The sequence below is a fragment of the Pleurodeles waltl genome, chromosome 6, assembly GCF_031143425.1.
Source record: "Pleurodeles waltl isolate 20211129_DDA chromosome 6, aPleWal1.hap1.20221129, whole genome shotgun sequence".
Lineage (NCBI taxonomy): Eukaryota > Metazoa > Chordata > Amphibia > Caudata > Salamandridae > Pleurodeles > Pleurodeles waltl.
In genome coordinates, this window is record NC_090445.1 from 1,437,397,538 (window position 1) to 1,437,410,794 (window position 13,257).

The 13,257-nt window shown below is 44.5% G+C and overlaps 1 protein-coding gene across 1 annotated transcript in view; it reads right to left on the reverse strand.

Annotated features, from left to right (window-relative positions):
- Positions 1 to 13,257, reverse strand: part of ERLIN1 (ER lipid raft associated 1) — a 215,293-nt gene that overhangs the window by 112,877 nt on the left and 89,159 nt on the right. The window contains exons 6-7 of the mRNA XM_069240832.1: positions 5,319 to 5,444; positions 4,341 to 4,414 (exon numbers count right to left, since the gene is read on the reverse strand). Coding sequence (XP_069096933.1) covers positions 4,341 to 4,414; positions 5,319 to 5,444 — 200 coding nt within the window. The remainder of the gene's footprint in view (positions 1 to 4,340; positions 4,415 to 5,318; positions 5,445 to 13,257) is intronic.

A 13,257-nucleotide genomic window follows, 5' to 3' on the forward strand; every position in this document is an offset into this window, starting at 1 on the left:
CCTCTATCTGATACTGCAGTTCCTGGTTTTTGTCCTGTAGGTTAAGGAGTTCCCCTCCTATGGCAGTCTAGTTCCTCTTCTCGTGTGACACAGGTCTGTTCCAGCGTGTCTACTCATTGTCCCAGGTCTACAACCTCTCTCTTGAGATCCTTGACCTCTGCTGCTGTTTCCTGATTCAATGTGGCAAAGTCTTCACGGAGGGACCCGAAAAGCTGCTCTATGAATGTTCTCATTAAAAGGTGCTTCCGTCCCCCGGCGCTCCCGGTTCTGTCATGTCTCCGCCCTCCGCCGCCTGGGTCCCCGATGGGTGTTTTATTAAAGAGGTCTTTGAAGGAGCCCTCCTTTTTAGTGAGTCTCTGGGTCGCCATCTCTGACTTTGTTTGAGTTGCAGTCCTCCTGTTGTGGCCGCAATGCGTTGGTTGCCTCTATAATTCAATCCATGCCAGAGTTGTCAATATTGGTGTTGGCCCCCAGTCAGGCGCGGCGCCCCAGCCGCAGGAGGTGCCCGGACAGGTGACCCCACCAAACAGGCCATGAAATCACCGGCAGAGTCCAGTGCGCAGAACAGCCCCTGTTGCCGTTCCGATGTCCCCCCTTCGCCTGGGGTGCTACTGGCCCCATAGAAGTGTAGAATTTTATCCGTTCACGTGTTCCCATTTCATTGCCACTTAGGGTGTTGCACTCTAGGCGCTTGATTGCCCCCTCCTGCCTCTGGGCCTGTAGGTCTCTGGCGCTGGATATCTTGATCGTCCCAGGTTCCTGCCTGTTGGTCTCAGGCAACACTGCCCTCCTGTTTCCCCGGATTCCGGCCTCCGCCTCCGTTCATATGCCTGTTCTGCACTGCCCAGGGACACATCAGCTCCCTTCAACGACTGCACAGTCGATGTCCAGAGTCATCAGCAATCTCAAGGGTCCCCATGTCGGGGGTGTCTATACTTCTTCCTCCCCTCACCTCCCTGTGGCTCTCAGGGCTTGTGATACCCTCTGGCCCAGCAGGCGAGATCAGCTAACCAATGCTCCTCACAAGGAAGCCGGCCAGCGCCTGTGTCCGTGCACTGTGGACATCTTTCCTACCTGCCTCCGCTGCAGCATCACCAATTGCTCCTGTTTCTCGTGGGGCCACCCGACTGCACCCCCCTTCTGCTCGGGCTCCCACTTGGCCCAGTTGCCTGCTCTGCTCCCCGCAGATGTTTTCTCGCACCTTTTTGGTGGCTGCGTGGGTGCCCCTAGGCCTCTGTTCATCTAGGGCCGTCCTGCAGTCATCCTCGCTGCAGCTCTTACTCTCTCTCTACCTCCCTCCCTCCCCTTATTCCCATTCGCATCCCTCCCCCCTTGAGGAGGGGTGGGGGGCAGAGGGGGCTCAGTTCTCACCACTCCTCTCCTTCAAGCAGGGCTCCCTCCATCTTCCGCGCCACCTGTGGCCCTGTCTCTGCTCTCCAACGGGCCATGCATCGGGTCTGCGGGCCACCACGGAACAGCTCCTGGCCTCCTGCCGGACCCGGTGGCCTCAGCAGAACCAGAGAAAGCCATCTGCGCCTCCGGATTGCATGTCTGGGCGCTCGATCCCATTTCTCCAGAAGCCAATGGCAGATCTCAGAGAAAAAAGCTTGTATGTGGTGGCCATCTTAGCCACGCCCCCCCCCCCCCCCCAAGTGCATCCTTTAAAAGAATCCCCTCTGTGACCAAATTCACTTTATCTACCACTGTGTTGAGTCGATGCAGCTACAGACCAGCATACGACTCTATTTTATAGATATCGCTGGAATAGCAACAACATGGTCATGGGTCAAGTACAACAGCTCAGAGCCGGTCAGAGTGCCCATAGGCTTCTTGAGGCCCAAAAGCTTGCCACAAGGAGTTGGGGTTCAATGCTTGTGAAAGAAAGCCAACATTGTTTAGGTGAAGGCTGTGATGTGTGCATTCTGAGATCCAGGGACCTGGAGCACATCTTACGGCTGGGTAGTCGGAGTAACACCTACTATCTGTGAATCTGAAGTCAAAGCTGGGGTTGTTGCGCAGGACTGAGAACTAAATTACCTACCTCTGAACTTCAAACCATGTTGAAAGACCAGGAATTTCTCCTGCTCCACTAAAGTGATCTGCAGGAAGACTTCTCTTTGGAGGAAGCTTTGTTGGAGGAATTCCCAGTCAAAAGGTGAACAGAAATCGGCCCTGGTACAGCACATGAAAGCACAGCTATGTTTTCCTTGAACTCCGTTCTAGGCCTGGAACAAAGTGTTTGGCCTGGTATGAAATGTCCCAGATCTGTCAAAGGATTTAGAAATTGTATGTGCCAGGAGACACCACAAGTAGGTGTTTTGACATAGAGAAATTGACTTTTGTTTACCAACAGAGCATCAATTATAAAACATGAAAGCTTTAGAGGGGACACTGCACCCTAAGCACTGCACTATTAAAACTTTTAACTGCAAAGTTCAAAGGAGAGCAACCCCGGGCAATCTGTGTCGCACAGAATGACAAAAAAAGGGCACAGGTGTCTGGGTAATGCCTTGTGGGGTCCACGATACCTGCTGTGAGTGGGACACGAAGTTGGTGCAGATGGTGTGGTGCCACTTAGTGGCACAATAGAGCAGTTACAGTTTCTGAATCCAGTCTAGAACTTGGTATGATTAAAGAGGAGAGGAATATGCAAGTAGACGTATTTGCATAAATGTAGTTCCAGGAGTTGACCCCAGTACAGCCACCTCGGATAACATTACCATTCAAGTCAGTAGTATAAACAATATACCAAAACAAATGTGTGTCATATTGTGACCTTAATAGGTTTGAGAGCCTTCGGGTTTTCTCAGTGCATCCTGATGTCAACTGCTAATTCTGTCTACATGCTAATAAAAGTTTTAGTCTCTTAAGAAGGTAGAGCAATCACTGCACATTAAATGTAATGCACGTTATTTACTATGACATGAGGTATCTGACTCTCTGAAACCTACCACCGACTGAAATACGCCTTGATTGCTCGACTTCAAGTTTAATAGTGCCCTCAGTAGTTGCAATATTATTGATGGACCAAGCACATCAGTGGTAAACTACAGTACCCACATAGGATACAATCCAGTGAATTTTCAGACTGTCAAGTTAAATGCCTCCTACACCATCAAGCTCTCAGAGAAGATTGGAGGCCAGGGCTGTAAGAATGGAATGTGGTTATCCCAGGTTGGGAACATTTCTAGCAAAGCCTCCATGAAAGGAAAATAGTTCTTCAAAGTATGCTTCAATAAAGGCAGAATTTAGGTTATATTAAAAACTGGTCTTCAAGTAAGAAAGATTACGACCATTCTCTCCTAAGGGGGTGAACAACAACATTAGAAAGTAAAGAGTTAAGATACTACTTGATGGCCTATTAGTGACGCAGAATCATGGTGGACCAGAACAAGACGGGTGAATCTTTGCCTTCTTGCTTTTGCCCTTATGTATAGGAGGCTTGAATAAAACTTTGCAGCTGATCGGCACAATCATTTTCTTGTTGGAACTGAATGGAATTAAGACTAGACAAAACCAGAACTCAGGCGTGATTGACAGAGAAACTTCCACCAATATATTATCAGCACAGAGACGGCAAGTATATTAGGAGAACTAATTCAACAGTTTCTTTATAATTAGTTAAACACAACTAAAAGTAGTTGCTGTCCCAAAAATAGCTGAACAAAAGAAAATCCTAAAATAAGACAAAGAATTAATTGAGGTGGCTTTGATTCCCACCACCCTGACAAAAAATGTTGGTGAGGACCTTTCAAAACATTTAAACGTGCATGGCTCTTTGTAGCCTTTAAAACACAATCTGTAAGCAACTCAGTAAACATGGTGTTACACAAATATAAGGAAAAAAAAATTGGTTCCAGTTCTGGCTTTAAAAGAGGAGATTTTACAGAAAATTTCCCCATGAGTTGGCTAATTATGGTCTGCTTACTGTTAATGTGTTACGATGACTAGAAAGTAGGATGTAACCCGGCAGGAAATTCCCCGCTTTCTTGGCATATGTCACAACATTGTGGCTACTTAACTATTATATTTACCACTTTTGGGTACAACTGCGAAAACCCAACAATCCCAGTGCTACTTTAAGGTCTCACAAATGGAAGTTTGCTTGTCATCCATTTTGTTCCCTTTTAGGTCTGTCTAGTAACAAAGGTGTCTGGTAATTATGCAGAACTGGCAAGCCCTTTCCAGTTTAAGTCAAAAACCTACAGACAGGTGTCCACACCTGGGCCTTCTTAAAAAAAGCTTTAGGCTCTGCACTTAACTCCTTGCTGACAAGGTTGTACATTAAACAAGCAATAAAACAGTATATATTTGCAGGTATTGAACATCTTCATTCTTACCTGTATGGTGAGACCAGGGGCCATGACATTAAGCTCCTTTTGTAGGGACTGCTTAAGATTCTCATCAATCTGATCTGTTCGAGGGTAAACAAAAGGTTAAAGTGAATTACATTTAATATATCAGTGCTTTATTGAGCCAAATCCACAGAAAAGGCAAAACTGAAATAAGTTAAGTCAAAACCAAAGAAAAGAAGAACACTTCAATCAGGTCATCTGGCATTTTTAGCTACCATGGCCTCCGCAAAACAGACTAGTCACAGAAATTATCAGAAAGGGAACACACAGTACAGCTGATACATGCAAAGGAAGACATGACGAAAAACCTATCCATGTTAAAAGTGCTCTAGGTCCCCAACAAGGGAAATGAGTGTGTGAAGATGGGCAACAGATGTATCCTGTCCCATTATCTAAGCAGCTTTCATTGTGATTATTACACTTCTAACAAGCTATTGGATTGATGAGCTACCACAAAAGGTAGGAAACACTCAGGATGATTACAATTCTAGAATTGAGTCCAGTAGCAAAAGAAAGCTAGCACAAAACAGCACCAGAAGCTCTGCACATGCCAAAGATAAAAGGTCATACACACTTCAAGAGTATGAAATAGGTGAGCTGTGAAAACTAAGCTTCTGGTGAAGGGATTAGGTCTAAACACAAAGGGAAGTAGTAATGGAAGGACCCTCTGACAGCAGTCAGTGTCTTCCAGGTGCAGAGATCAGGGAACATTTATCTATGTGTTGGGCCACTGTAGGGTTTAAAGACTGAAGAAGGGTTGGGGATGAGAGGTCTATGTGATGTGTGTGGGGGTGGAGTGTGAATGAGCATATAAACGTGGCCACTCCCTTGGTTTTTAGGGCTTTGAAGGGTCATCCAGGTTGAGTGTCTCCCTAGACAGTTGCAGGAGGCAGAAGAGGTACAATCAGCACAGGGGGCTAGTTGAAGAGAGGCCTTGATTCCCATTCTTCTTTCTGTCCTTACCAAAAAGTTCAATGTACACCTCCTGAAGTGTGTGAGCACTGCAGAACTGGTTCAATTCATGATGAATCTTGTTGAAGATTAGAGTCTTATCATAGTCAGCCGTGTAATTCCTCACAACATCATACACTACAGGAAAAAAGACAGGAGAGCAATTATTCAATAACCTAAACACTGAATACAAGCTGCCTCAGGGGTCACTTTGCTGGACCCAGCACTTCAGAAGGTCACTGTATGGTCAACTGGATTTTTCACAGATTCCATTTCAAGTGTCCCCACGATTGACACTATCCTTCAGCAAGGCAGTCACATAGGTCACTGGCTATAAAAACCACTTTAGGACGTTCAGTCATGCGTAAATGCTACTTCAAGCAGTCTCTACTTGCCCTGTTACCAACCAGTGGTGCAGAAGGTTTCTGTAGTGGTCACTCTCACTTAATAGCACTACAATAAGACAGTCATTTTGCTGAACACATTACAGGAATGATGCTCAAGAGTTCACTGTTGCTGAAGGCAGTGTTTTGTTTTGTTTTAATTTTTATTGTGATACTCGACCATTAAATGAATGTAGTAGTTCATGCAGGGTAGCACCACTGCTTAACATGGCACCCCAGTAGCACAATCTCAGGGGTCAGACCTAATGAAGAAAACAATCCTGACAGGCCAATGAGGTGCATCTTTTATGGAACAGATCATCTGTGGTCACAAACTGTGAACAACATGCTACTAATGGATGGTAGTGTGGATGTTCAGCTCACCAGCCTTAAAGTTTTCAGGGTTCAGAAGCCCAACACATCTTGGAGAAAAACTGATGGCTCAATAAGAACCCTGATTAGAGGAATGAGGGCTTTTCTTGAGGTGGTCAATGGTTATTGGATAGTGACCCATGTGGGTACTGTTGTTCACAATGATGTCATAATAAATGTATGAGAAATATATAGCTAAGGTACTTATTTTAGACAGTGGGTGCTCTCAAGATACCAAGAGCAAGAAATCGAGGTGATAGAAAATACAGTACAGTACAACCCATTAAACAAACCTAAATGTTCAGTTAAATCATATACACACAAAAAGGCGTGCACTTTCACAGCCTTCGACAAAACCTCAAATGTTAACAGAGCCACTTAGTGATAGGTGCTATGTTTCTGCTAACACTGACCTTATGGGCAATTTTGTTCCATGGGGCTTGGCACAAGTCACCTAAGAGAATGTGAGAAGCACTCAGGACTTTAGCCTATAGAAGTTGTTAAGCTATCCTGAGTGTTGAGCAAGAGGCACATGTGGGTACCCTGAAAGCAACACTGGTCAGTGGGTAACACTATGGTACCACTAGGTGTCACAAATGGTGCCACTCTTATAAATAACTAAGGCCAAGAAAAAAAGGCATTGCCCCAAAAATGCAAAACCCACCACGCAAATAACTATCACCCCCACAAAGCAGAGAGTCTTTGGTGCACCTAATGTTGGTGGTGGCAATGCCCTGTTGAACCCTTTATCTGGTCACTAGTGACCAGCAAGGGCATTGCCCAATAGTCTGTAGTAACCCAAGGTCAATTACAAGTAAAGAACCTGCACCAGATAGATTCTTGAGACAGTACACTTGCAGGTGTTAACTTCCTTTAAGGGCCTTTATCTAAGAGTCTACTAGTGATGGGAAGGTTTGTCTGGTGAATGAGGTACCAATGGGACCAAAGCCAACGTAGCAAGTCAGTGCAAGTCAGTGGTGGTCAAACTGGACTGACCAAACCAGGTATAATTCCAGAAACCTGACCGCTAGAAGGGTGGATCAAATAGCTTCAGAATCGAGAGGGCCTCTTCCGTTCAACAGATCTAGACACAATGCCATGTTTTATGAAGGCCCACTGCCCTATGGTGAATTTGGGAGATGAAGAAAGGAAGCTCCAGCTGCCCTACATGCACAGGACTAGTTGAAGACGGCAGAGGTTTCAGTGTCTCAATGAAATAGTGCACCTCCTTTACCATATGACATCTGAGTAGATACTGAAATTCCTACTTAGCATGCTTGTGGTGGTCACCTCATAGTTTCAGGTCAGGCTCAGTCTGTGAAGCCACCCTTCAGTCAATCGGGTCTCCATTAGGTAGCTCTATATATCAAATAGGCTCTTCCTGACAGATGCAGACCAGCTTGGCAGTCACACAAGTAATTAATCTCTCTATAGTTTACAGCAGTATTGCAGCTTTGAAGACTTTCATTGCTTAAACACAGCAATCTCACTGAAATTAGAAACTGGGTATGGTGCCTTTTTACACTGATGTGCATGCTGCAGTGGTGTCAAGACTACAAAAACAAACTAAGCACTGTCTAAAAGATTCAGTACTTACACCTCTCTTGTGACCAAGTTGGGATGCCAGAGCCAAGTAGAGGTCTAGCACATTTAAATGTTTCTCCAGTCTACATTTCCCCATTTAGACTCCCTACTGTTGGCCAAGTTTTGTCAACAGTCAGGCTGGTCTGGATGGTTATGTGGTATACTGATCATCCTCTACTGAGATCCACTTATAATAAAATTGTGAAGTGATATGAGCACAATAAGGGAAATAGCTATGTAAGACTCTCCCTTGGGCAGGGAAAACCTATACTGGACATGGGATGTGGGGACTGGAATCGTCCACCAACCACTAGTCTTGAGGATGGAGACATAAAAGTCTGTGTGTGTGTTGAGGGGGGGGGGGATATCAGAGATGATATCACCAGCACAAAAGCAAAGGAGACAACTATTTTGTAGATGTTGTGCATGTGCAAGACAATATGAAGAGAAGGGACTGGAGTGAAGAGACCTTTTCTTGGCGAACCTGGTGTCCCTCAACCTTGGTGTACAGACTTAGTTGGCATCACTATTCCAGCTTTGATGACTTTAATTTTTATTTTTTAACTTTTGTAGGAAACTCAGCCAATGGAGTTCAAGATCAGTGAGGTGTATCCACCTGGGCAGAAACCTACCAAAAAACTAGGACAGAACATCAATTTTAACTAGACACATTCTTTTTTTTATGTCTGGCAAATCTGCCCCATTGGCTGGCCAGAATTGAAGTACAGTAAACTTGAGAACCTTGAAACAATGAAGAGAATATGAAAGATTCATCCATGTTACAAAGCATCTAGTATGCTAACACTATTAAAATGACTGGCAGTCATACCTGAGAACCAAAAAGGGGGTAATGGATGTTGCCGATGATTGCACCTTAATTACCCAATATTACCTACCTGTAAATAAAATAAAAACACTTTTTCATAAAGTGATGGCTCTGCCTGAACCCAGAGATTATGGCTTGAAAGGGGCAGTGCCATGCTCCAAATGCGTTACTGTATGATTACCACCACCACTCACAGGAAGTCTCGACTGCGCAACTCCCATATCGACGAACAGTCAAGCACCCACAAAGAAGTACATTGGGTAAAAAACTGGAGTGCATTAGTACTTGTGGCCCAGAGATTGGGGCAAACAGTAGTCCCCACCAAATAAACTGTAAAAGACGTAGACACTGACCCAAGTCCCAAAGAAATGGCCTCCTTGTTGGTGATTCTCAGAGTAATGAAATGATACACAATAGATCTCTCCACTTTCGCACAAATCTCTCACATCCCCTGTCATGTGATGCTTTTCTTACAGAGTCCGGGATCTAAAATGTCTAATTGGATTGATCACATCAATCCCAGGGACTTCTATGTGGCGACTGCAGTAACTGTATTGCTCCTGTGTTGCAGTTGTATTTTCCTTCTAGAAAGAATGCTGACAGCAAAGATATGGGCAGCATCACAATTATATGAATACATATGGCACAGGCCAAATAATTCTACTGAAGTACGGAGAGTGGTAGTTGATGTGAGAGAGATGGGGTTTCAGCAGAAAATGGTAGTTCCTTTCTAGTTCCTCTTCATGGGCACAGTCTAGATAATATATTTATTGCCTATTTCTTGTCATTACTTTGTTTAAAGCAAGCATTGACAAAGCCAATCTCAGCCTTTTGCCACAGTCAATGCTTGTTTTGTCATTGTTTTTGCAAAATGTTATTGTTGAGTAAGCAGCCGGGCCTTCATCAATCTAATAAAAGCATAAGCTAAAAGCAAAAATAACGATGTCTCAAAAATTACACATTGCTACAGTGGTCCCTAGCACTTATGGGAACTACTCTCTGTGTGGATATGTTCCTTATGAAGGGGCAAAATTCCATTTACTCACACTGAAGTTAGCAAATGGCTGAAGTGGGCTGATGCACTGCTCCATGCAAAAGTGGGCAGAGACATGTGAATAACAAAAAAGGACCGATGGATGAAGAGGACTGGCTGAAAGCTGTTATACGCAAGCATATTATTATGCATATAGTTTTAGCAAAATCAAACATTTCTTTGTAATGGCAGTTATAAATATAAATAAAGAAAAATCCAGTAAAAATCCAATTGGCATTAAAGTAGCAAAGATAATTCATAAAAAAAATGTAGGAATATTAAGTCAATTGTACAGATAGGTACTACACAATAAATCGATACTGCCATTTTAATGCTTAACGTTTCTTAACTGTGTCAGAATGCTGAGCAATGTCACTTAGAGAAATTTATTTTGAAAGTAAAATTAAAGTAGGCTTCCACATCACTAGCTCAGACTATATTTCTGGTTAATGGGAAGGCAGAAGGAATATTTAGGAATTAAAGAAAAATATAGAGGGTAAGATATGTAAATTGCTCTTCATAACCATTTTCTTGACTTTCATAAACATCTAACTAGAGAGGAAGCTTAACCTAGAAGGAAGAGGGTAATCTCTGAGCATAGAGAAAAGATAATCAGTGAAAAGCAAAATAGTGGAAAGAAGCAGGGTCTACCAAAAGTTCAAGTGCAAATTCAGAATGTACACAATAATACTTTGAAAACGTGATAACTGATATCCAGGTTGTACTCTGTAAATCGCTCAAACGAGAAATCTTCTCATAAGAATAACAAAGACTATCTTAACCGTTGATCTGTGGATACTCCAACTAACCACTGATTCCTCAACTTTAAAATATTCAATAGACGTCAGACTGAATTCATACATTTTTCATTAATGCTCCTGCTTACTACGAGGAGGGAAAATGCGGCTCCAAACTACTGTGGAAGTGATGAGCAGAGCCGCATACAGGCACCATCCTTGGACCCTAACGTTAGTTTCTTGCTCGACTGTTTTCCATGGCCTCTAATGTGGAGTGTGAAACAATTGTGTGCACCAGTGTGCAAATTCCTAACATCAGAAAAAACTGACTGCCCACCCAATGATCCATGATACAATCAATGTAAAAGCTTAAAGATCTTTTGAGGTCCAATCGATGGAGCCTCTCCTCCTCATTTTGGGAGTGAGGAGGCCCAAAGAACATTGGGAGAGTGATGGATTGTCCAATATGGAAAGGAGTCACAATTTTAGGCAAGGAAGTCATCCGAGTCCTCAGCACCAGTTCATCTGGAAAACAGTGGTACTAGCCGGTTACACCTATAGTGTCTGAAGTTCACTCACTCTTAGAGGACACAATTAGCAGCTGTGCAGTAACTCAAAGGGCGTACACATGAGAAATATCTAGATCAAGTTAAAGTTCCACTGTGTCAAGCCTTTAATAAATCACAACCCAACAGATGATTTAAACAATAAGAGTTGGGCACGTAAACATAAAAAGGCAAAAAATGCTGACAACCTTTAACTGGGCCCATTGCAAGCCCTTGCAAAATGAGCAACAGGATATATGACAGTATAACTTGTAAAGGGTCTGTCTTGCGGACTCCACACCAGATCACAAATTTGTCCAACCACCTGGCGTTAATGGACTTCGAGGAAGCATGCTTGGCCACAAGGATGACATCCACCGCTGCAAGAGGCAGATCAAAAGCAGTTAAGTGCTGCTGCTCAAGCTCTATGTTGGGAGGTGCAGACAGCCCAGGCTCGGGTGAAGAACCCAGCCTTGCTATTGCAACAGGAGTACAGCTCAAAGAGGAAGCCTGATCAGAGGGCAGACGCTCAAGGCCAGCGATTCTGAGTACCACACTCTCCTGGCCCAATCTGGAGACTCTATGACTGCTTGGACCTGGTCGTCCCTGATCTTTTTCTAACTCGGGGCAGGAGAGGCAGAGGCGAGAATTCGTACAAAAGTTCTAGGTTCCATTTCAGCCAGAAAGCTTGTTCTAGTAAGCTTCTTTGCAGAAACTCCAGTGGAATAACATTGACAGTGCACGTTTGGCGGTCGTGAAAAGATCTTGCCATACTTATACCCACTGACTGAATATTCTCTGTGCCATCTTGGGGTGTAGATGCCACTCATGATTCAACAGATGTCGTCAGCAGAGCTCATTTGCCCTAGCATTTAAGAATCCGGCAAGTGGTTCATGAGTAGGGAAATGCCCTGACGCTCCAGCCAACCCTCAAAGGCTTTTTGCACAGGACACATGATCCAACTCTGCCCAGCTTGATGCAGTACATGGCGGTGGTGCTATCCACAAGAACTTGCACCAAACCTCTCTACTTTATAGATGGTAAGGAGGCCTTCAACACCAGATAAATAGGCTGCAGCTCCAGCAGATTGATATGGATCCTGGTTTCTGCCAGAGACCCCTGAGCTCCACCTCCCCCAGATGACCTCTCCAAACCAGCAGTGACGCAAATGTCCCCACCAGCAACTCTGGGTGGGGAAGGGAGAGGTCTCATCTGCCGAACAATTGAGATCAAGCAGCTACCACTTCAGATCCTGTGCAGTTTCCTCTAAAAAGGAAATGCCATTTGACAGGTTTCCTTTGTGCTGGGCCCACTGGAACTTCAAGATTCTGTTGCAATGCCTTCATATGCCACCTGATGTAGTTAGCAAGAATCCTCACAGATGCTCTCCTAGATATTAAGGACCGAGGCTGAAACATTAAGATTGTAGCCTAAATATCCTGGACTCAATGGAATGAAGACCTCAACATAAAATGTATACAGGACAGCTCCAATGAAAGGAAATCTTTCCAAAACAGTCAGGTGCCACTCCGGCTTGCTGATAGTGAAACCAAATATCATCAGGTGGTTTGCTATCGTCTAGTGGTAGTTTTCAACTGAATATCCGAGCTCACCTTCAGCAGCTAGCTGTCGAGGTAGGGCAAACTGGTTTCCCTGACCTCAAAGTGATGACAGTGATCTCTCCCCAACTTCTGTGAACACTTGATGGACACTAGTGAGGATGACAAGGACCACAACAAAGTGAAAATGCTCCTGGTCTACCTTGAACTGCAGGCAACGTCTGTGGGCCTGCAGGAAATGTATATGAAAATACAGGTCCTCCAGGTCCAAGGACATCCCCCAGTCGCTCACGTCTAGGGTACATAGAATCTGGGCCAGAGGGAGCATTCTGAATTAGTCCTTCGGCAAGAAGGCATTCAGAGGACGAGGATCTAAGATGGACTGAATGGTTCCATTCTTCTTCTGTACAAAGACACAGCAAGAGTAGCAACCCTCCCCAATTTCAAAGTCTGGTACCCTCTTGAGATCTTTGAAGAATAAAACTTGCACCTCGTTTTAACGCATAGAGAGGTGTTCCTCTAAGATTCTCTCTGATGTGTGTGAGGGTGACTGGGGGGTGGGCTGGAGACTGCGAGGAGTAGAGAAAGTGTGGGGCATACCCACTATCAACTATTTGAAAGACGTGATTAAAGTGAAGGATTCCAACCTGGCATAAAGTAGTGGAAACCACCTCCCACGGGACAGCTGTGCACCACTAACCGCATACTAAATCAGTTTGGTGGCTGTTGCCACCGGGGATGGGAACTGGGAAGACTGGCATCCTTAGTGAATTGCACGTTGCATGTCTGATGCACATCCCCAGCCTCGAAAGGACTGGGGTGACTGTTGCAGAGGCTGGGGAGACTGAAACTTTGAAAAACTTTGACATTTCTGAAACTTGGGAGGCAAATGTTTGACAGAAGTCTAAAGA